This window comes from Pseudophryne corroboree, chromosome 4 (assembly GCF_028390025.1).
Source record: "Pseudophryne corroboree isolate aPseCor3 chromosome 4, aPseCor3.hap2, whole genome shotgun sequence".
Taxonomy (NCBI): domain Eukaryota; kingdom Metazoa; phylum Chordata; class Amphibia; order Anura; family Myobatrachidae; genus Pseudophryne; species Pseudophryne corroboree.
The window spans coordinates 937,911,483-937,932,125 of NC_086447.1; the positions used below are offsets into that span (position 1 = coordinate 937,911,483).

Here is a 20,643-nt window from a genome sequence, read left to right on the forward strand (position 1 = left end):
AGAATAGATCCCACAAAGATGAAGGAATCCCCTGCATTCTTTAGGATCACCACTGAGCGTCTCTGGAGGGGGTAATCTCAGATAAGGTACAGTGACTGGCTCATATATGCAGGTTGGATCGCAGAATTGCTAAAATCGCAATTGAGCGATTTTTGCAATTCTGTGCGTGCGGCTGTTATCAAAGTGAGATTGCATCCCGGAATGCAGGCATGGACGGATCATTTTCGGGGTGGCTGCGTGGCGTCAGACGAGAGGGTCAGTCTGTAGCACTGGAGGGTAAGAATGAATAATATGCAATAGGCTAGAAAGTTTATATGAGGATTAGGAGCAACATTTATATGTAAAACAAGTTATTTCACTGCTGGTTTATGTGATCAGTTGAATGAAGGGCAACTTGTCCGTTCTGTGTAATTGTAGTGGTGTAGGACCAGCACAGCGCACTAAGGCCCTCATTCCGAGTTGTTCGCTCGGTAATTTTCTTCGCATCGTAGCGATTTTCCGCTAATTGCGCATGCGCAATGTTCGCACTGCGACTGCACCAAGTAAATTTGCTATGAAGATTGGTATTTTACTCACGGCATTACGAGGTTTTTTCTTCGTTCTGGTGATCGGAGTGTGATTGACAGGAAGTGGGTGTTTCTGGGCGGAAACTGGCCGTTTTATGGGAGTGTGTGAAAAAACGCTGCCGTTTCTGGGAAAATTGCGGGAGTGTCTGGGCGAACGCTGGGTGTGTTTGTGACGTCAAACCAGGAACTACAAGCACTGAACTGATCACACTGGAAGAGTAAGGCTCGAGCTACTCAGAAACTGCACAGAGAAGTCTTTTCGCAATATTACTAATCTTTCGTTCGCAATTCTGCTAAGCTAAGATTCACTCCCAGTAGGCGGCGGCTTAGCATGTGCAACGCTGCTAAAAGCAGCTTGCGAGCGAACAACTCGGAATGAGGGCCTATCGCATGTGTGCGATCGCATGTGCAGCCGAGCGGGACGAAAAAGTTTTGTGCAGTTTCTGAGTAGCTCAGAACTTACTCAGCCGCTGCGATCACTTCAGCCTGTCCGGGCCCGGAATTGACGTCAGACACCCGCCCTGCAAACGCCTGGACACACCTGCGTTTTCCATACCACTCCCTGAAAATGGTCAGTTGCCACCCACAAACGCCTTCTTCCTGTCACTCTCCTTGTGATCGGCTGTGTGAATGGATTTGTGCTAGAAGCATTGCAGAGCAACAATGCAGTTTGCACCCGTACGACGCGCGTGCGCATTGCGGTGCATACAGTAGTAGTAACCTGATCGCTGCGCTGCGAAAAACGTCAGCTCGGAATGAGGGCCTAAATCCCCCTATTTTCATAGAAATTGATGGCAGATAAGAACCGCTTGGCCCATCTAGTCTGCTATAACACAGTAAGGGTCATTGTTTATATCAGAAGCCAGTGAACCTACCAGTATATTTTTGGACTGTGGGAGGAAACCCACGCACGCACAGGGAGAACCCATGACCTCAGTGCTGTGTGGCAGTAATGCTAACCACTACACCCTCCGTTCTGCCCCTGCGTATTGCTGTAGATTGCGGGTATCACTGCTGCAGCTCCTCGGCGCAGGCCAGGTCCCATGCAGCTGTGCTAGTGTTAGGCACCTTTTTTGCCAAAAATGCATCTTAATTGCAATATAATGCAGATAGGACGCACGAGGAGACTGTGCTGATGAATATGATATCTGTGGGTATAAAGTGCTACAATCTATTCCATGCAGGGTCCTCCACATCTGGGTGTGCCCTAATAATTATCAGTGCCGTAACTAGGCATTTTAGCGCTGTGTGCAGGAAACGGCATTGGTGCCTCCCTATGCAAGATAGGGGAGTGCGCGTCTTAGGCGCGCAAAAAATATATAGGGACGTGGCTTCGTGGGGAAGGGACATGGCCACAAAATAATACCAGTTCATACTACGGTGCACAGTAGTCTCCATTATTCAAATTACGCCGCACAGTAGCGTCACTACACCAGGTAGAGACCCTTTTACACATTACGGCACACAGATTCCCCTTTTATACATTACAGTAGACAGTCCCCCTTTTTACACATTAAGGCAGACAGCGTCCCCCTTTTATACATTACAGCAGACAGCGTCCCCCTTTTATACATTACAGCAGACAGCGTCCCCTTTTTACACATTACAGCAGACAGCGTCCCCTTTTTACACATTACGGCAGACAGCATCCCCCTTTTTACACATTACGGCAGACAGCGTCCCCTTTTTACACATTACAGCAGACAGCGTCCCCTTTTTACACATTACGGCAGACAGCATCCCCCTTTTTACACATTACGGCAGACAGCGTCCCCTTTTTACACATTACAGCAGACAGCGTCCCCTTTTTACACATTACGGCAGACAGCATCCCCCTTTTTACACATTACGACAGACAGCGTCCCCTTTTTACACATTACGGCAGACAGCATCCCCCTTTTTGCACATTACGACAGACAGCGTCCCCTTTTTACACATTACGGCAGACAGTGTCCCCTTTTTACACATTACGGCAGACAGTGTCCCCTTTTTACACATTACGACAGACAGCGTCCCCTTTTTACACATTACGGCAGACAGTGTCCCCTTTTTACACATTACGGCAGACAGTGTCCCCCTTTTTACACATTACGACAGACAGCGTCCCCTTTTTACACATTACGGCAGACAGTGTCCCCTTTTTACACATTACGGCAGACAGTGTCCCCCTTTTTACACATTACGGCAGACAGTGTCCCCTTTTTACACATTACGGCAGACAGCATCCCCCTTTTTACACATTACGGCAGACAGTGTCCCCTTTTTACACATTACAGCAGACAGCGTCCCCTTTTTACACATTACGGCAGACAGCATCCCCCTTTTTACACATTACGACAGACAGCGTCCCCTTTTTACACATTACGGCAGACAGCATCCCCCTTTTTACACATTACGACAGACAGCGTCCCCTTTTTACACATTACGGCAGACAGTGTCCCCTTTTTACACATTACGGCAGACAGTGTCCCCTTTTTACACATTACGACAGACAGCGTCCCCTTTTTACACATTACGGCAGACAGTGTCCCCCTTTTTACACATTATGACAGACAGCGTCCCCTTTTTACACATTACGGCAGACAGTGTCCCCTTTTTACACATTACGGCAGACAGTGTCCCCCTTTTTACACATTACGGCAGACAGTGTCCCCCTTTTTACACATTACGGCAGACAGTGTCCCCTTTTTACACATTACGGCAGACATTGTCCCCCTTTTTACACATTACGGCAGACAGTGTCCCCTTTTTACACATTACGGCAGACAGTGTCCCCTTTTTACACATTACAGCAGACAGCGTCCCCTTTTTACACATTACAGAATAGAGAGAGATAGATAGATAGATAGATAGATACTTACCATCTCTCCCCGCTGGCAGTCAGGCTCCTCGTGCTGGCAGATCCCGGGCTGCCGCAGGGGAGAAGGTAGGGGGTCTGGAGCCGCAGCAGTGCTATGTAATTGGTAGTAGCGCCGCTGCAGCAGTCCTCTCTCCTTCCGCATTGGCCGCCGCTGTGAATGCTGGGATGAGGGAAATGCATCCCAGCATTCACAGCAGCGCTGGGCAGCCAATGTGGAAGGAGAGAGGACTGCTGCAGCGGCGCTACTACCAGTTACATAGCGCTGCTGTGCAGTGCCGTAACTAGGCATTTTAGCGCTGTGTGCAAGAAACGACAGTGGCACCCCCCCCCCCCCATGTAAGATAGGGGCGTGGCCACAAAATAATAGCAATTCATACTACGGTGCACAGTAGCGCCACTACACCAGGTAGAGCCCCTTTTACACATTACAGCAGCCAGGCCCCCTATTTACACATTGCGGCAGCCAGTCCCCCTTTTTACAGCCAGTCCCCCTTTTTACACATTGCGGCAGACGGTGACCCCGAGAGAGAGAGAGAGAGAGAGAGAGAGATACTTACCATCTCCCTGCTGGCAGTCAGGCTCCTCGTGCAGCTCCCTCGGTGCAGGCAGTGAGGTGAGAAGGAGGAGGGGGAGCAGGGAGCCGCAGCAGCGCTATGTCATTGGTAGTAAGCGCCGCTGCAGCATCCCCCTCTCCTTCCGTATTGGCTGCCCGGCGCTGCTGTAGATGCTGGGATGGAGGAACCGCATCCCAGCATCCACAGCAGCGCCGGGCAGCCAATACAGAAGGAGAGGGGGATGCTGCAGCGGCGCTTACTACCAATGACATAGCGCTGCTGCGGCTCCCTGCTCCCCCTCCCTCCTCCTCCTTCTCCGCTGCCCGGCGCTGGTCCTCTTCTCCCTCCACAGCGCGGCGCACACAGCAGAGGCGGCATGTAATGACTGAATTTGAGTCATTACAAGCCGCTGGCCATGCGCCCTCAGGACACCTGGCACACACGTAGTTACGGCACTGATAATTATGTATAGTGCCCTAACCACTTGCCAGGCTTGGTGGCATCACATGGGGGGCAGATCATCAGGGGGAAACTTCAACCAGTGAGAGTGGGCATAAAGATTCATTTCTTAATTATGCTGGAGTGAGTAGGGGTGTAAAATAATGAAGAAATACCCTGGTCCCTTTTAGTGTGTGTGTGTGTGTGTGTGTGTGTGTGTGTGTGTGTGTGTGTGTGTGTGTGTGTGTGTGTGTTCTGCTAAGGGGGTGGGGTACCATTATTACAATTTAAGACCACTGGAAGGTCTACTGCCAATTGGGGAAGTGGGGTTATTTTATAATGGGGGGCTATGGACTCCTCCCTAGATATATATATTTTTAAAATAAAATCTTTTTTTTTTTTAAATACTTTTTAAACTTTATTAAGTAATGTGAAAACTGAAAATTTTTGAGCAGTTTTGTGGAGAAAACATTAAATTTAAGCTGTTAAATATGCATTAAGACTGTGAGCTGCAGAAATTCTCTTATTTTACTGGGCAACAAATCCTATTGTGACAAGGATCACACACACGGGGACTCAGATGAACACTTTCGGTGTTTATGTTGAACAGCGGGTCACCACATAGCAAGTTAAATCCATATGCAGTCGGTATTGCAGGCAGTAGCATACAGGTACTCACAGCATAGCAGACTCTTGATAGGTCCCTAGTCTAACCCACACAACCCGGCCTATCACTCAGGTAGCTATTCCACCGTCAAGAGCAAGGTGACTCTGCCCTGGAAACCCTTATATCAGGAAATCCCAGGTGCTGCTGATCACACACCTGGGATTCTGCTACTGCTTCCAAAACCTGGTCTGGATCCTCCACATTATTTTCACATGGAAAAATGCTGTCTCTGCCACAATATATATATACATATCTCTTTCAAAGGCCCTCATTCTGACCTGATCGCATGCAGCAACTTTTTGCTGGCCGTGCGATCAGGTAGACGCCGCCTATGGGGGAGTGTATTTTTTCTTCTTTTTGTTACAGTGACAATGTGTTATCTTATGTCGCAAACATCTTAAAGAACAAAATTGGAAATTGTATCTGATTGATGACGTGTTCTTATTATTTCTGTTTCATAGTAACGCTGACCCCCATGTTATATTATTATCTGACTGTACCTGGAGACTCTCTATTGCAGCCAGGCCAGCTCCCGTGTAGAGTAATGACATGTGTCACCTGACTGATGACACGTCTATCTGTGTACGTAATATATTGCTGAGGTCACCTAATTATTCTACATGTCTGCTATCCAGAATGGGTGTCTTACTATTATACTGTATTAAAGTATATATCATTCATTTCAGAAATGATAAATGAGTGTAATCTATACTTCTAAATTGCTCTAAAGTTTCTAGTATGAAGTATAATTTACAATCATTTTACCATTGTTAACGAAGGGCCTGATTCTCATGTAGTTGGTATTGCGCAGTCGCAAGGAAGAAGCTGCGCAATACCGTATCACAGTATTCTAATACTGCAGAGGGCATCTGTAGGAAATAGACGCTACTGCCAGCATCTGCGATCCAAGTGCTGCGTCCGAAAGTGCAGCATCAGATCGTCCGTTGTGGTGGTCGCAGTCCACGACCAGTCGGTATAAACTGAAGCTTACTCAGATTGGCCGTCGGAACCCCTGTGGTCAGACGACGCAGACCCTGGGCTCGCGTGCCTACAAACAATTGTGGCAGAGTCCCAGTCACTGCCCCCAAACATTGCAGCACGTCAGATATGCTGCGGCTAAAGGGCAGATCCACAAACTATACGATTTGTACGCAAACCATTGCGTTTTCACACAAATCTGAATCAGGCCCTAAGTCTGTGGACTTACTGAAATCTGTAGTCCACCCCTAATACTGTAGCCATGAGGCTTGCCGGTACAGTGACCCGTTGCTGTGATTCTGCCCAATGCAGGAAGGATCTGGAAGAGTACGCCATAATGAGGGAAAAAGAAAGAGTGAAGAAAGACCTGGAGAGAGCAGAACGGAGGACGGAGCACCAGGCCAGGAAGATGCATCACCTACTTAGCACAGAGCAGGTTAGTGTACAGCGCAGCTCCCTGACAGCTGAGGGAGGCCACCGAGGCTCACACACTGACAGAGACAAAGCAGCCCGCTGAATAGGACATGACAACTTGAAAAGATATCACAAAAACACAACTTCTACTTCAATTAAGTAGTTGTGTGTGTGTGTGAGGGCAGATAGCGTGACGGCTGTGCAGCAGCATCAGCAGCGGTGGTGGGAAGCCCGTGTCAGCGCGTGCAGCTACGGCTGAGAGACAGCACAGGCTCATCCGCACTGTGTGACCGGCTTGTGGAGTTTACAGGGGAATTTGTCATTAACGACAAATCATTTATTGTGCGTCTTGCAGTACTGTTAATGCTTGTTTAGTAGCATATGTCTGGTGAAAGTGTGTACATAATTAATTATGCTAATGTGCTGCTGTCAATACGCGCTGAATGATATACCTGACAGTGTATTCCAGCATTATACATCCCAAGACATTTCAATGCCAAACCAATTAACCACCTCCATTGTTCAGGTAAATTAGGACAGCCAGATGCCGTCCTCTGTTGCTTTACTTGAGCCCCACTGAGTTTGTTGTACTTATTGAATTACACCATTTATTTTAAAGTGCCACAGCGCAGGCAGCCATGTTGTGGTCCGATGTATTATTCAAGGGAATGCAGCCTATTAGGTCACTTTGAGCAAGTGACATCACTGAGGCACATAGTGGCAGCCATGTTGTGGTCAGAAGTATTATTCATGAGAATGCAGTATATTAGGTCATTGGGAGCAAGTGACATCACTGAGGCACTTAGTGGCAGCCATGTTGTGATCCGAAGCAATATTCATGAGAATGCAGCCTATTAGGTCACTGGGAGCAAGTGACATGACTGAGGCACTTAGTGGCAGCCATGTTGTGATCCGAAACAATATTCATGAGAATGCAGCCTATTAGGTTACTGGGAGCAAGTGACATCACTGAGGCACTTAGTGGCAGCCATGTTGTGATCCAAAGCAATATTAATGGGAATGCAGCCTATTGGGTCACTGGGAGCAAGTGACATCACTGAGGCACTTAGTGGTAGCCATGTTGTGATCCGAAGCAATATTAATGGGAATGCAGCCTATTGGGTCACTGGGAATAAGTGACATCACTGAGGCACTTAGTGGCAGCCATGTTGTGGTCAGAAGCAATATTCATGGGAATGCAGCCTATTAGGTCACTGGGAGCAAGTGACATCACTGAGGCACTTAGTGGCAGCTATGTTGTGATCCAAAGCAATATTAATGGGAATGCAGCCTATTAGGTCACTGGGAATAAGTGACATGACTGAGGCACCTAGTGGCAGCCATGTTGTGATCCGAAGCAATATTCATGGGAATGCAGCCTATTGGGTCACTGGGAGCAAGTGACATCACTGAGGCACTTCGTGAAACCCCGTCCCAGAAGGGGCAGTGTTAGAGAAGAGGGGGCAATTGGGAAGTAGACTGTATAATGGAATTGTTAAATATCCCCCAGAAGCCATAAATAATGTCTTGTGCTCCACCCCCTGGCTAATGCTGCGCGGTATCTCGGCAGCGCGGGTGTAGGACACGGAACACAGGTCATCTTACGCTGGAATTTGTTCATCAGTGAAGGAATAAGCAATAATAACTGTGACATTGTTGTAATGTTCTCTGTAGCTAAAAGAATAATTCCAAAGTAGTAAAAACATTAAAGTAATCAAAATGTTTAATTTCTATTACCTGTGTATTTATGTTGCTTAAAGTAATGTATTATATTGTAACTATTTCTTGTTTTTCATCTTAGTTGTACTTCTATTAAATCTAGAGTTCATTTGATTTACTCTAATTATTATTATTATTATTATTATTATTATTATTATTATTTTAGATTGGTATTATTATTACTATAACTTTTTTTTTAAACTATTTAGTATTACTTCTGTAATATGCTTTTTCACTTTTATTTGAAGTAATGATTTCTAACAGTAAGTTATTCATATTAAATTTTTGTCTAAAAAAAATTCACTTATAAAAAGTTTACTGTTAATCATATAAGTGCTTTGTGTATGTAATTGTGAATATTTATCAGCGTATCATAGTGATCTCCTGTCAGTTGTTTATATTTAGTTTATATTTCAGCCAATAATGTATCAGTAATATAGAATATACCGGAAGGTTTTCCTATAAGACATTGTCAGAGATGGCGGCGTCTCTCGTACTGTATGTGGTCTGAGCTTTGTGAAATAGGTTACACGTCCCTTTTGTGTAGTGACAGTGCGGAATAATGACAGGGAAGGTCAGAGGATCTTTACAAAAGGTTATTTCTCAGTTACTCCATCATTGTACGTGCCACGCGCCTGCCGCCTCCTTACACCCCGTGCAGCGCCTCTGCTCATAACGCAGTGAAAGTCATTGTATAAGTGGTGATTATGGCACATTCATATCTTACCACACAGATTGGGAACGTGACCTCAGAAGCTCAACTGACCCTTCCTACCCCTGAGACCAAGAACATCACAAGTTTCTCCCAAACCTCAAACTCATGATTAATAACGTTTCCAGCCGAGTCACCGGGGAATATGGCGGCATCAGTGCCGGCTACACTGAGAATATCTCACAGACACTATTTATAGTAGGAGCCCTGATTACAGGGGAAAGGAGATGTTCTGTTACCAGAACGTGGCTCCAGCACAACTTACATTAACGGGATAAAGAAAATAGAATTACACACTGTAGTTACGCCTGAAAACTCCAAAAGGGAAAACAGTATGTCGCCAAAGTGTCGTTGTGGTGACTGCCGACAGGCCATGTTAGGGTCATGCTGCTATTAGGGTTAGGCTGCGGTTAGGGTCATGCAGCTATTAGGGTCATGCTGCTATTAGGGTTAGGCTGCGGTTAGGGTCATGCTGCTATTAGGGTTAGGCTGCGGTTAGGGTCATGCTGCTATTAGGATTAGGCTGCGGTTAGGGTCATGCTGCTATTAGGATTAGGCTGCGGTTAGGGTCATGCTGCTATTAGGATTAGGCTGCGGTTAGGGTCATGCTGCTATTAGGGTTAGGCTGCGGTTAGGGTCATGCTGCTATTAGGGTTAGGCTGCGGTTAGGGTCATGCTGCTATTAGGATTAGGCTGCGGTTAGGGTCATGCTGCTATTAGGGTCATGCTGCTATTAGGATTAGGCTGCGGTTAGGGTCATGCTGCTATTAGGGTCATGCTGCTATTAGGGTTAGGCTGCGGTTAGGGTCATGCTGCTATTAGGGTTAGGCTGCGGATAGGGTCATGCTACTATTAGGGTCATGCTGCAGTTAGGGTTAGAGTCATGCTGCTATTAGGGTTAGGGTTATGCTGCTATTAGGGTTTGGCAGCGGTTAGGGTCATGCTGCTATTAGGGTTTGGCTGTGGTCAGGGTCATGCTGCTATTAGGGTTAGGGTCATGCTGCTATTAGGGTCATGTTGCTATTAGGGTTAGGGTCATGCTGCTATTAGGGTTTGGCTGCGGTTAGGGTCATGCTGCTATTAGGGTTAGGGTCATGCTGCTATTAGGGTCATGCTGCTATTAGGGTTAGGGTCATACTGCTATTATGTCAGGGTCATACTGCTATTAGGGTTAGGCTGCGGTTAGGGTTAGGGTCATACTCCTATTAGGGTTAGGCTGCGATTAGGGTCATGCTGCTATTAGGGTTAGGCTGCGGTTAGGGTCATACTGCTATTAGGGTTAGGGTCATACTGCTATTAAGGTTAGGGTCATGCTAATATTAGGGTTAGGGTCATGCTGATATTAGGGTTAGGCTGCGGTTAGGGTCATGCTGCTATTAGGGTTAGGGTCATGCTGCTATTAGGGTTAGGCTGCGGTTAGGGTCATGCTGCTATTAGGGTTAGGCTGCGGTTAGGGTCATACTGCTATTAGGATTAGGCTGCGGTTAGGGTCATGCTGCTATTAGGGTTAGGCTGTGGTTAGGGTCATACTGCTATTAGGCTGCGGTTAGGGTCATACTGCTATTATGGTTAGGCTGCGGTTAGGGTCATGCTGCTATTAGGGTTAGGCTGCGGTTAGGGTCATGCTGCTATTAGGGTTAGGCTGCGGTTAGGGTCATGCTGCTATTAGGGTTAGGCTGCGGTTAGGGTCATGCTGCTATTAGGGTTAGGCTGCGGTTAGGGTCATGCTGCTATTAGGGTTAGGCTGCGGTTAGGGTCATGCTGCTATTAGGGTTAGGCTGCGGTTAGGGTCATGCTGCTATTAGGGTTAGGCTGCGGTTAGGGTCATGCTGCTATTAGGGTTAGGCTGCGGTTAGGGTCATGCTGCTATTAGGGTTAGGGTCATGCTGCTATTAGGGTTAGGCTGCAGTTAGGGTTAGGCTCATGCTGCTATTAGGGTTAGGCTGCGGTTAGGGTTAGGGTCATACTGCTATTAGGGTTAGGCTGCGGTTAGGGTCATGCTGCTATTAGGGTTAGGCTGCGGTTAGGGTCATGCTGCAATTAGTGTTAGGCTGCGGTTAGGGTCATGCTGCAATTAGGGTTAGGCTGCGGTTAGGGGTTAGGGTCATGCTGCTATTAGGGTTAGGCTGCGGTTAGGGTTAGGGTCATGCTGCTATTAGGGTTAGGCTGCGGTTAGGGTCATGCTGATATTAAGGTTAGGCTGCGGTTAGGGTCATGCTGCTATTAGGGTTAGGGTCATGCTGATGTTAGGGTTAGGATCATACTGCTATTAGGGTTAGGCTGCGGTTAGGGTTAGGGTCATGCTGCTATTAGGGTTAGGGTCATGCTGCTATTAGGGTTAGGCTGCGGTTAGGGTCATACTGCTATTAGGGTTAGGCTGCGGTTAGGGTCATGCTGCTATTAGGGTTAGGCTGCGGTTAGGGTCATGCTGCTATTAGGGTTAGGCTGCGGTTAGGGTTATGCTGCAATTAGGGTTAGGCTACGGTTAGGGTCATGCTGCTATTAGGGTTAGGCTGCGGTTAGGGTTAGGGTCATGCTGCTATTAGGGTTAGGCTGCGGTTAGTTAGGGTCATACTGCTATTAGGGTTAGGTTCATGCTGCTATTAGGGTTAGGCTGCGGTTAGGGTCATACTGCTATTAGGCTGCGGTTAGGGTTAGGGTCATACTACTATTAGGGTTAGGCTGCGGTTAGGGTTAGGGTCATACTGCTATTAGGGTTAGGCTGCGGTTAGGGTCATGCTGCTATTAGGGTTAGGCTGCGGTCAGGGTCATGCTGCTATTAGGGTTAGGCTGCGGTTAGGGTTAGGGTCATACTGCTATTAGGGTTAGGCTGCGGTTAGGGTTAGGGTCATGCTGCAATTAGGGTTAGGCTGCGGTTAGGGTCATGCTGCTATTAGGGTTAGGCTGCGGTTAGGGTTAGGGTCATGCTGCTATTAGGGTTAGGCTGCGGTTAGGGTTATACTGCTATTAGGGTTAGGCTGCGATTAGGGTGCTGCTATTAGGGTTAGGCTGCGGTTAGGGTTAGGGTCATGCTGCTATTAGGGTTAGGCTGCGGTTGGGTTAGGGTCATACTACTATTAGGGTTAGGCTGCGATTAAGGTCATGCTGCTATTAGAGTTAGGCTGCGGTTAGGGTCATGCTGCTATTAGGGTTAGGCTGCGGTTGGGTTAGGGTCATACTGCTATTAGGGTTAGGCTGCGATTAAGGTCATGCTGCTATTAGAGTTAGGCTGCGGTCAGGGTTAGGGTCATACTGCTATTAGGGTTAGGGTCATACTGCTATTAGGGTTAGGCTGCGGTTAGGGTCATGCTAATATTAGGGTCAGGCTGCGGTTAGGGTTAAGGTCATGCTGCTATTAGGGTTAGGCTGCGGTTAGGGTCATGCTGCTATTAGGGTTAGGCTGTGGTTATGGTCATGCTGCTATTAGGGTTAGGGTCATACTGCTATTAGGGTTAGGCTGCAGTTAGGGTTAGGGTCATGCTGCTATTAGGGTTAGGCTGCGGTTAGAGTTCGGGTCATGCTGCTATTAGGGTTAGGGTGCGGTTAGGGTCATATTGCTATTAGGGTTAGGCTGCGGTTAGGGTGATGCTGCTATTAGGGTTAGGCTGCGGTTAGGGTCATGCTGCTATTAGGGATAGGCTGCGGTTAGGGTTACGGTCATACTGCTATTAGGGTTAGGGCCATACTGCTATTAGGGTTAGGCTGCGGTTATGGTCATGCTGCTATTAGGGTTAGGCTGCGGTTTGGGTCATGCTGCTATTAGGGTTATGCTGCGGTTAGGGTCATGCTGCTATTAGGGTTAGGCTGCGATTAGGGTCATGCTGCTATTAGGGTTAGGCTGCGGTTAGGGTTAGGGTCATACTGCTATTAGGGTTAGGGTCATACTGCTATTAGGGTTAGGCTGCGGTTAGGGTCATGCTGATATTAGGGTTAGGCTGCGGTTAGGGTCATGCTAATATTAGGGTTAGGGTCATGCTGATATTAGGGTTAGGCTGCGGTTAGGGTCATGCTGCTATTAGGGTTAGGCTGCGGTTAGGGTCATGCTGCTATTAGGGTTAGGATGCGGTTATGGTCATTCTGCTATTAGGGTTAGGATGCGGTTAGGGTAATACTGCTATTAGGGTTAGGCTGTGGTTAGGGTCATGCTGCTATTAGGGTTAGGCTGCGGTTAGGGTTAGGGTCATGCTGCTGTTAGGGTTAGGTTGCGGTTAGGGTTAGTGTCATGCTGCTAGTAGGGTTAGGCTGCGGTTAGGGTCATGCTGCTATTAGGGTTAGGGTCATGCTAATATTAGGGTCAGGCTGCTATTAGGGTTAGGGTCATGCTGCTATTAGGGTTAGACTGAGGTTAGGGTCATGCTGCTATTAGGGTTAGTGTCATACTGCTATTAGGGTTAGGGTCATGCTAATATTAGGGTCAGGCTACGGTTAGGGTTAGGGTCATGCTGCTATTAGGGTTAGGCTGAGGTTAGGGTCATGCTGCTATTAGGGTTAGGGACATACTGCTATTAGGGTCAGGCTGTGGTTAGGGTTAGGGTCATGCTGCTATTAGGGTTAGGGTCATGCTAATATTAGGGTCAGGCTACGGTTAGGGTTAGTGTCATGCTGCTATTAGGGTTAGGCTGCGGTTAGGGTTAGGGTCATGCTGCTATTAGGGTTAGGCTGAGGTTAGGGTCATGCTGCTATTAGGGTCATACTGCTATTACGGTTAGGCTGCGGTTAGGGTTAGGGTCATACTGCTATTAGGGTTAGGGTCATACTGCTATTAGGGTTAGGGTCATGCTTCTATTAGGGTTAGGGTCATGCTGCTATTAGGGTTAGGCTGCGGTTAGGGTCATGCTGCTATTAGGGTTAGGCTGCAGTTAGGGTTAGGGTCATGCTGCTATTAGGGTTAGGCTGCGGTTAGGGTCAGGGTCATGCTGCTATTAGGGTTAGGGTCATACTGCTATTAGGGTTAGGCTCTGGTTAGGGTTAGGGTCATGCTGCTATTAGGGTTAGGCTGCTATTAGGGTTAGGGTCATACTGCTATTAGGGTTAGGGTCATGCTAATATTAGGGTCAGGCTGCGGTTAGGGTTAGGGTCATGCTGCTATTAGGGTTAGGGTCATGCTGATATTAGGGTTAGGGTCATGCTGATACTAGGGTCAGGCTGCGGTTAGGGTTAGGGTCATGCTGATATTATGGTTAGGGTCATGCTGCTATTAGGGTTAGGCTGCGGTTAGGGTCATGCTGCTATTAGGGTTAGGCTGCGGTTAAGGTCATGCTGCTATTAGGGTTAGGCTGCGGTTAGGGTCATGCTGCTATTAGGGTTAGGGTCATGCTGCTATTAGGGTAAGGCTGCGGTTAGGATTAGGGTCATACTGCTATTAGGGTTAGGGTCATGCTCCTATTAGGGTTAGGCTGCGGTTAGGGTTAGGGTCATGCTGCTATTAGGGTTAGGGTCATACTGCTATTAGGGTTAGGCTGCGGTTAGGGTCATACTGCTATTAGGGTTAGGGTCATACTGCTATTAGGGTTAGGCTGCGGTTAGGGTCATACTGCTATTAGGGTTAGGCTGCAGTTAGGGTTAGGCTGCGGTTAGAGTTAGGGTCATGCTGCTATTAAGGTTAGGGTCATGCTGATATTAGGGTTAGGGTCATGCTGCTATTAGGGTTAGGGTCATGCTGATACTAGGGTTAGGGTCATGCTGATACTAGGGTTAGGGTCATGCTGATATTATGGTTAGGCTGCGGTTAGGGTTAGGGTCATACTGCTATTAGGGCTAGGGTCATGCTGATATTAGGGTTAGGCTGCGGTTAGGGTTAGGGTCATGCTGCTATTAGGGTTAGGGTCATGCTGATATTAGGGCTAGGGTTATGCTGATATTAGGGTTAGGCTGCGGTTAGGGTCATGCTGCTATTAGGGTTAGGGTCATGCTGCTATTAGGGTTAGGGTCATGAGCGGATTGGTTTGGCCGGTCCGGTCGTCCCCTCATTGGCTGGCCGTCACCTCCCTATGCAGGCCGCCAGCCGCACGGTGGCCATTTTTTAAATGCTTCACTGAGCTTCTGCGCATAAGCTTCAGTTAACGTTGCCGTGGCTGGAGACGGCGGCCTGCATAGGGGGTGGTGACGACCAGCCAATGAGGGGCAACAAGCAACATTACTGACGGCTCCGCAGGTGAGTGCTGCTGCAGAATATGGGTTGATAGGGAGGGATGGGGAGGCAGTGTCAGGGCACTACTGTGTGGCACAGTGGCAGCGTTTACCCTAACAGTCCCCACCCACAGCCTCCCCCTGCAGCCTAACCGTAACCTCCCCCCCTCAGCCATACCTTAACCTCTCCCTGCAGCCTAAGCCTAACCTCCCCCCTCAGCCTTACCCTAACCTCTCCCCGCAGTCTAACCCTAACCTCCCCCCCGCAGCCTAACCGTAACCTCCCCCCCTGCAGCCTAACCCTAACCTCCCCTCCCACATCCTAACCCTAACCCTAACCTCCCCTCCCATATCCTAACCCTAACCTCCCCTCCCACAGCCTAACCCTAACCTACCCTCACACAGCCTAACCCTAACCTCCCCTCCCACAGCCCAACCCTTACCTCCCCTCCCCCTGCAGCCTAACCCTAACCTCACCTCCCACAGCCCAACCCTCCCCCCGCAGCCCAACCCTAACCTCCCCTCCTGCAGCCCAACCCTAACCCCCCCTCCCTGCAGCCTAACCCTAACCTCCCTTCCCGCAGCCCAACCCTAACCCCCCCTCCCTGCAGCCTAACCCTAACCTCCCCTCCCGCAGCCTAATCCTAACCTCCTCTCCCACAGTCTAACCCTGACCCTTCCCGGAGCCTCACCCTCACCCTGCAACGTCAGATAAAATGCCTGTCAGTCTGATAGGCATTTTATCTGCCTGTGCAGCGGCAGATTGGCAATGTGTATAATGTGCTCTGCCTGGTGCAATGTGTATAATGTGCTCTACCTGGTGCAATGTGTATAATGTGCTCTACCTGGTGCAATGTGTATAATGTGCTCTACCTGGTGCAATGTGTATAATGTGCTCTACCTGGTGCAATGTGTATAATGTGCTCTGCCTGGTGCAATGTGTATAATGTGCTCTGCCTGGTGCAATGTGTATAATGTGCTCTGCCTGGTGCAATGTGTATAATGTGCTTTACCTGGTGCAATGTGTATAATGTGCTTTGCCTGGTGCAATGTGTATAATGTGCTCTACCTGGTGCAATGTCTATAATGTGCTCTGCCTGGTGCAATGTGTATAATGTGCTTTACCTGGTGCAATGTGTATAATGTGCTTTGCCTGGTGCAATGTGTATAATGTGCTCTACCTGGTGCAATGTGTATAATGTGCTTTACCTGGTGCAATGTGTATAATGTGCTCTGCCTGGTGCAATGTGTATAATGTGCTTTACCTGGTGTAATGTGTATAATGTGCTCTGCCTGGTGCAATGTGTATAATGTGCTCTACCTGGTGCAATGTGTATAATGTGCTTTACCTGGTGTAATGTGTATAATGTGCTTTACCTGGTGCAATGTGTATAATGTGCTTTACCTGGTGCAATGTGTATAATGTGCTCTGCCTGGCGCAAAGTGTATACCATGCTCTACCTGGCGCAAAGTGTAGACGTTCTCTATTTGGCGCAATATATTTAACATGCTCTGCCTGGCACAGTGTGTATAGGAGGTTCTACCTGATGCAATGTGTATAAGCAGCACTACTGTGTAGTGTGGTGTAATGTGAATTGGCACTATTATGTGTCCACACCCCTTCCACACGAAGCCACGCCCCTAAAATTGTGCTGTAATACCGCCCACTGGATCCACTGTCCAATCACAGCTGCCTCGCTGACATGGGGGTGGTGTCCCTGTCAGCGAGGCACATGTTTAAGTGCCGCTTTCAAGATTATTTTTTAATTGGCTTTTAAAGCCCACTGCTTGGGCCCTGCACCCGCTCTGTCCCTTTCCCATTGTCTACGGGAGGCACTGCTATCAGTGCCTCCCAAACTGATTTTAGGAGTTAAAATGATTAGAATAAAATAAAGAAGATACTTATGACACAGAATATGTGTCGTAAGTATCTTCTTTGTATTATTTTAATAATTAATCACAGGGGAGGCACTGCCTCCTGCCTCCCCTGCCTCCCCTGACTGCATGTCCCTGATATAACGGCAGTGGTATAAGTGCAGTGTGCATACAGTAAGTGTGGTATAAGTGCAGTGTGCATACAGTAAGTGTGGTATAAGTGCAGTGTGTATACAGTAAGTGTGGTATAAGTGCAGTGTGCATACAGTAAGTGTGGTATAAGTGCAGTGTGCATACAGTAAGTGTGGTATAAGTGCAGTGTGTATACAATAAGTGTGGTATAAGTGCAGTGTGTATACAGTAAGTGTGGTATAAGTGCAGTGTGCATACAGTAAGTGTGGTATAAGTGCAGTGTGTATACAGTAAGTGTGGTATAAGTGCAGTGTGCATACAGTAAGTGTGGTATAAGTGCGGTGTGTGTATACAGTAAGTGTGGTATAAGTGTGATGTGCATACAGTAAGTGTGGTATAAGTGCAGTGTACATACAGTAAGTGTGTTATAAGTGCAGTGTGCATATAGTAAGTGTGGTATAAGTGCAGTGTGCATACAGTAAGTGTGGTATAAGTGTGATGTGCATACAGTAAGTGTGGTATAAGTGCAGTGTGTATACAGTAAGTGTGGTATAAGTGTGATCTGCATACAGTAAGTGTGGTATAAGTGCAGTGTGCATACAGTAAGTGTGGTATAAGTGCAGTGTGTATACAGTAAGTGTGGTATAAGTGTGATGTGCATACAGTAAGTGTGGTATAAGTGCAGTGTGCATACAGTAAGTGTGGTATAAGTGCAGTGTGTATACAGTAAGTGTGGTTTAAGTGCAGTGTACATATAGTAAGTGTGGTATAAGTGTGATGTGCATACAGTAAGTGTGGTATAAGTGCAGTGTGTATACAGTAAGTGTGGTATAAGTGCAGTGTGTATACAGTAAGTGTGGTATAAGTGTGATGTGCATACAGTAAGTGTGGTATAAGTGCAGTGTGTATACAGTAAGTGTGGTATAAGTGTGATATGCATACAGTAAGTGTGGTATAAGTGCAGTGTGTATACAGTAAGTGTGGTATAAGTGCAGTGTGTATACAGTAAGTGTGGTATAAGTGCAGTGTGCATACAGTAAGTGTGGTATAAGTGCAGTGTGCATACAGTAAGTGTGGTATAAGTGCAGTGTGTATACAGTAAGTGTGGTATAAGTGCAGTGTGTATACAGTAAGTGTGATATAAGTGCAGTGTGTATATAGTAAGTGTGGTATAAGTGCAGTGTGTATACAGTAAGTGTGGTATAAGTGGTGTACATACAGTAAGTGTGTTATAAGTGCAGTGTGCATATAGTAAGTGTGGTATAAGTGCAGTGTGCATACAGTAAGTGTGGTATAAGTGTGATGTGCATACAGTAAGTGTGGTATAAGTGCAGTGTGCATACAGTAAGTGTGGTATAAGTGCAGTGTGTATACAGTAAGTGTGGTATAAGTGTGATGTGCATACAGTAAGTGTGGTATAAGTGCAGTGTGCATACAGTAAGTGTGGTATAAGTGCAGTGTGTATACAGTAAGTGTGGTATAAGTGTGATGTGCATACAGTAAGTGTGGTATAAGTGCAGTGTGCATACAGTAAGTGTGGTATAAGTGCAGTGTGTATACAGTAAGTGTGGTTTAAGTGCAGTGTACATATAGTAAGTGTGGTATAAGTGTGATGTGTATACAGTAAGTGTGGTATAAGTGCAGTGTGCATACAGTAAGTGTGGTATAAGTGCAGTGTGTATACAGTAAGTGTGGTTTAAGTGCAGTGTACATACAGTAAGTGTGGTATAAGTGCAGTGTGTATACAGTAAGTGTGGTATAAGTGCAGTGTGTATACAGTAAGTGTGGTATAAGTGTGATGTGCATACAGTAAGTGTGGTATAAGTGCAGTGTGTATACAGTAAGTGTGGTATAAGTGTGATATGCATACAGTAAGTGTGGTATAAGTGCAGTGTGTATACAGTAAGTGTGGTATAAGTGCAGTGTGCATACAGTAAGTGTGGTATAAGTGTGATGTGCATACAGTAAGTGTGGTATAAGTGCAGTGTGTATACAGTAAGTGTGGTATAAGTGCAGTGTGTATACAGTAAGTGTGGTATAAGTGTGATGTGCATACAGTAAGTGTGGTATAAGTGCAGTGTGTATACAGTAAGTGTGGTATAAGTGCAGTGTGTATACAGTAAGTGTGGTATAAGTGTGATGTGCATACAGTAAGTGTGGTATAAGTGCAGTGTGCATACAGTAAGTGTGGTATAAGTGCAATGTGCATACAGTAAGTGTGGTATAAGTGCAGTGTGTATATAATAAGTGTGGTATAAGTGCAGTGTGTATACAGTAAGTATGGTATAAGTGCAGTGTGTATACAGTAAGTGTGGTATAAGTGTGATATGCATACAGTAAGTGTGGTATAAGTGCAGTGTGTATACAGTAAGTGTGGTATAAGTGCAGTGAACATATAGTAAGTGTGGTGTAAGTGTGATGTGCATACAGTAAGTGTGGTATAAGTGCAGTGTGCATACAGTAAGTGTGGTATAAGTGTGATGTGCATACAGTAAGTGTGGTATAAGTGCAGTGTGCATACAGTAAGTGTGGTATAAGTGCAGTGTACATACAGTAAGTGTGGTATAAGTGCAGTGAGCATACAGTAAGTGTGGTATAAGTGTGATGTGCATACAGTAAGTGTGGTATAAGTGCAGTGTGTATACAGTAAGTGTGGTATAAGTGCAGTGTACATATAGTAAGTGTGGTATAAGTGTGATATGCATACAGTAAGTGTGGTATAAGTGCAGTGTGTATACAGTAAGTGTGGTATAAGTGCAGTGTACATATAGTAAGTGTGGTATAAGTGTGATGTGCATACAGTAAGTGTGGTATAAGTGCAGTGTGTATACAGTAAGTGTGGTATAAGTGCAGTGTACATATAGTAAGTGTGGTATAAGTGTGATGTGCATACAGTAAGTGTGGTATAAGTGCAATGTGTATACAGTAAGTGTGGTATAAGTGCAGTGTGCATACAGTAAGTGTGGTATAAGTGCAGTGTGTATACAGTAAGTGTGGTACAAGCGCAGTGTACATATAGTAAGTGTGGTATAAGTGTGATATGCATACAGTAAGTGTGGTATAAGTGCAATGTGTATACAGTAAGTGTGGTATAAGTGTGATATGCATACAGTAAGTGTGGTATAAGTGCAATGTGTATACAGTAAGTGTGGTATAAGTGCAGTGTGCATACAGTAAGTGTGGTATAAGTGCAGTGTGTATACAGTAAGTGTGGTATAAGTGCAGTGTACATATAGTAAGTGTGGTATAAGTGTGATGTGCATACAGTAAGTGTGGTATAAGTGCAGTGTGTATACCGTAAGTGTGGTATAAGTGCAGTGTGCATACAGTAAGTGTGGTATAAGTGTGATGTGCATACAGTAAGTGTGGTATAAGTGCAATGTGCATACAGTAAGTGTGGTATAAGTGCAGTGTGTATATAATAAGTGTGGTATAAGTGCAGTGTGTATACAGTAAGTATGGTATAAGTGCAGTGTGTATACAGTAAGTGTGGTATAAGTGTGATGTGCATACAGTAAGTGTGGTATAAGTGCAGTGTGCATACAGTAAGTGTGGTATAAGTGTGATGTGCATACAGTAAGTGTGGTATAAGTGCAGTG

The 20,643-nt window shown here is 46.5% G+C and overlaps 1 protein-coding gene across 2 annotated transcripts in view; it reads left to right on the forward strand.

Annotated features, from left to right (window-relative positions):
• Positions 1-20,643, forward strand: part of SPATA17 (spermatogenesis associated 17) — a 394,114-nt gene that overhangs the window by 239,134 nt on the left and 134,337 nt on the right. For both annotated transcript variants that reach the window (XM_063919118.1, XM_063919117.1), the window contains one exon: positions 6,376-6,499. In XM_063919118.1, the coding sequence (XP_063775188.1) occupies positions 6,376-6,499 (124 nt within the window). The remainder of the gene's footprint in view (positions 1-6,375; positions 6,500-20,643) is intronic.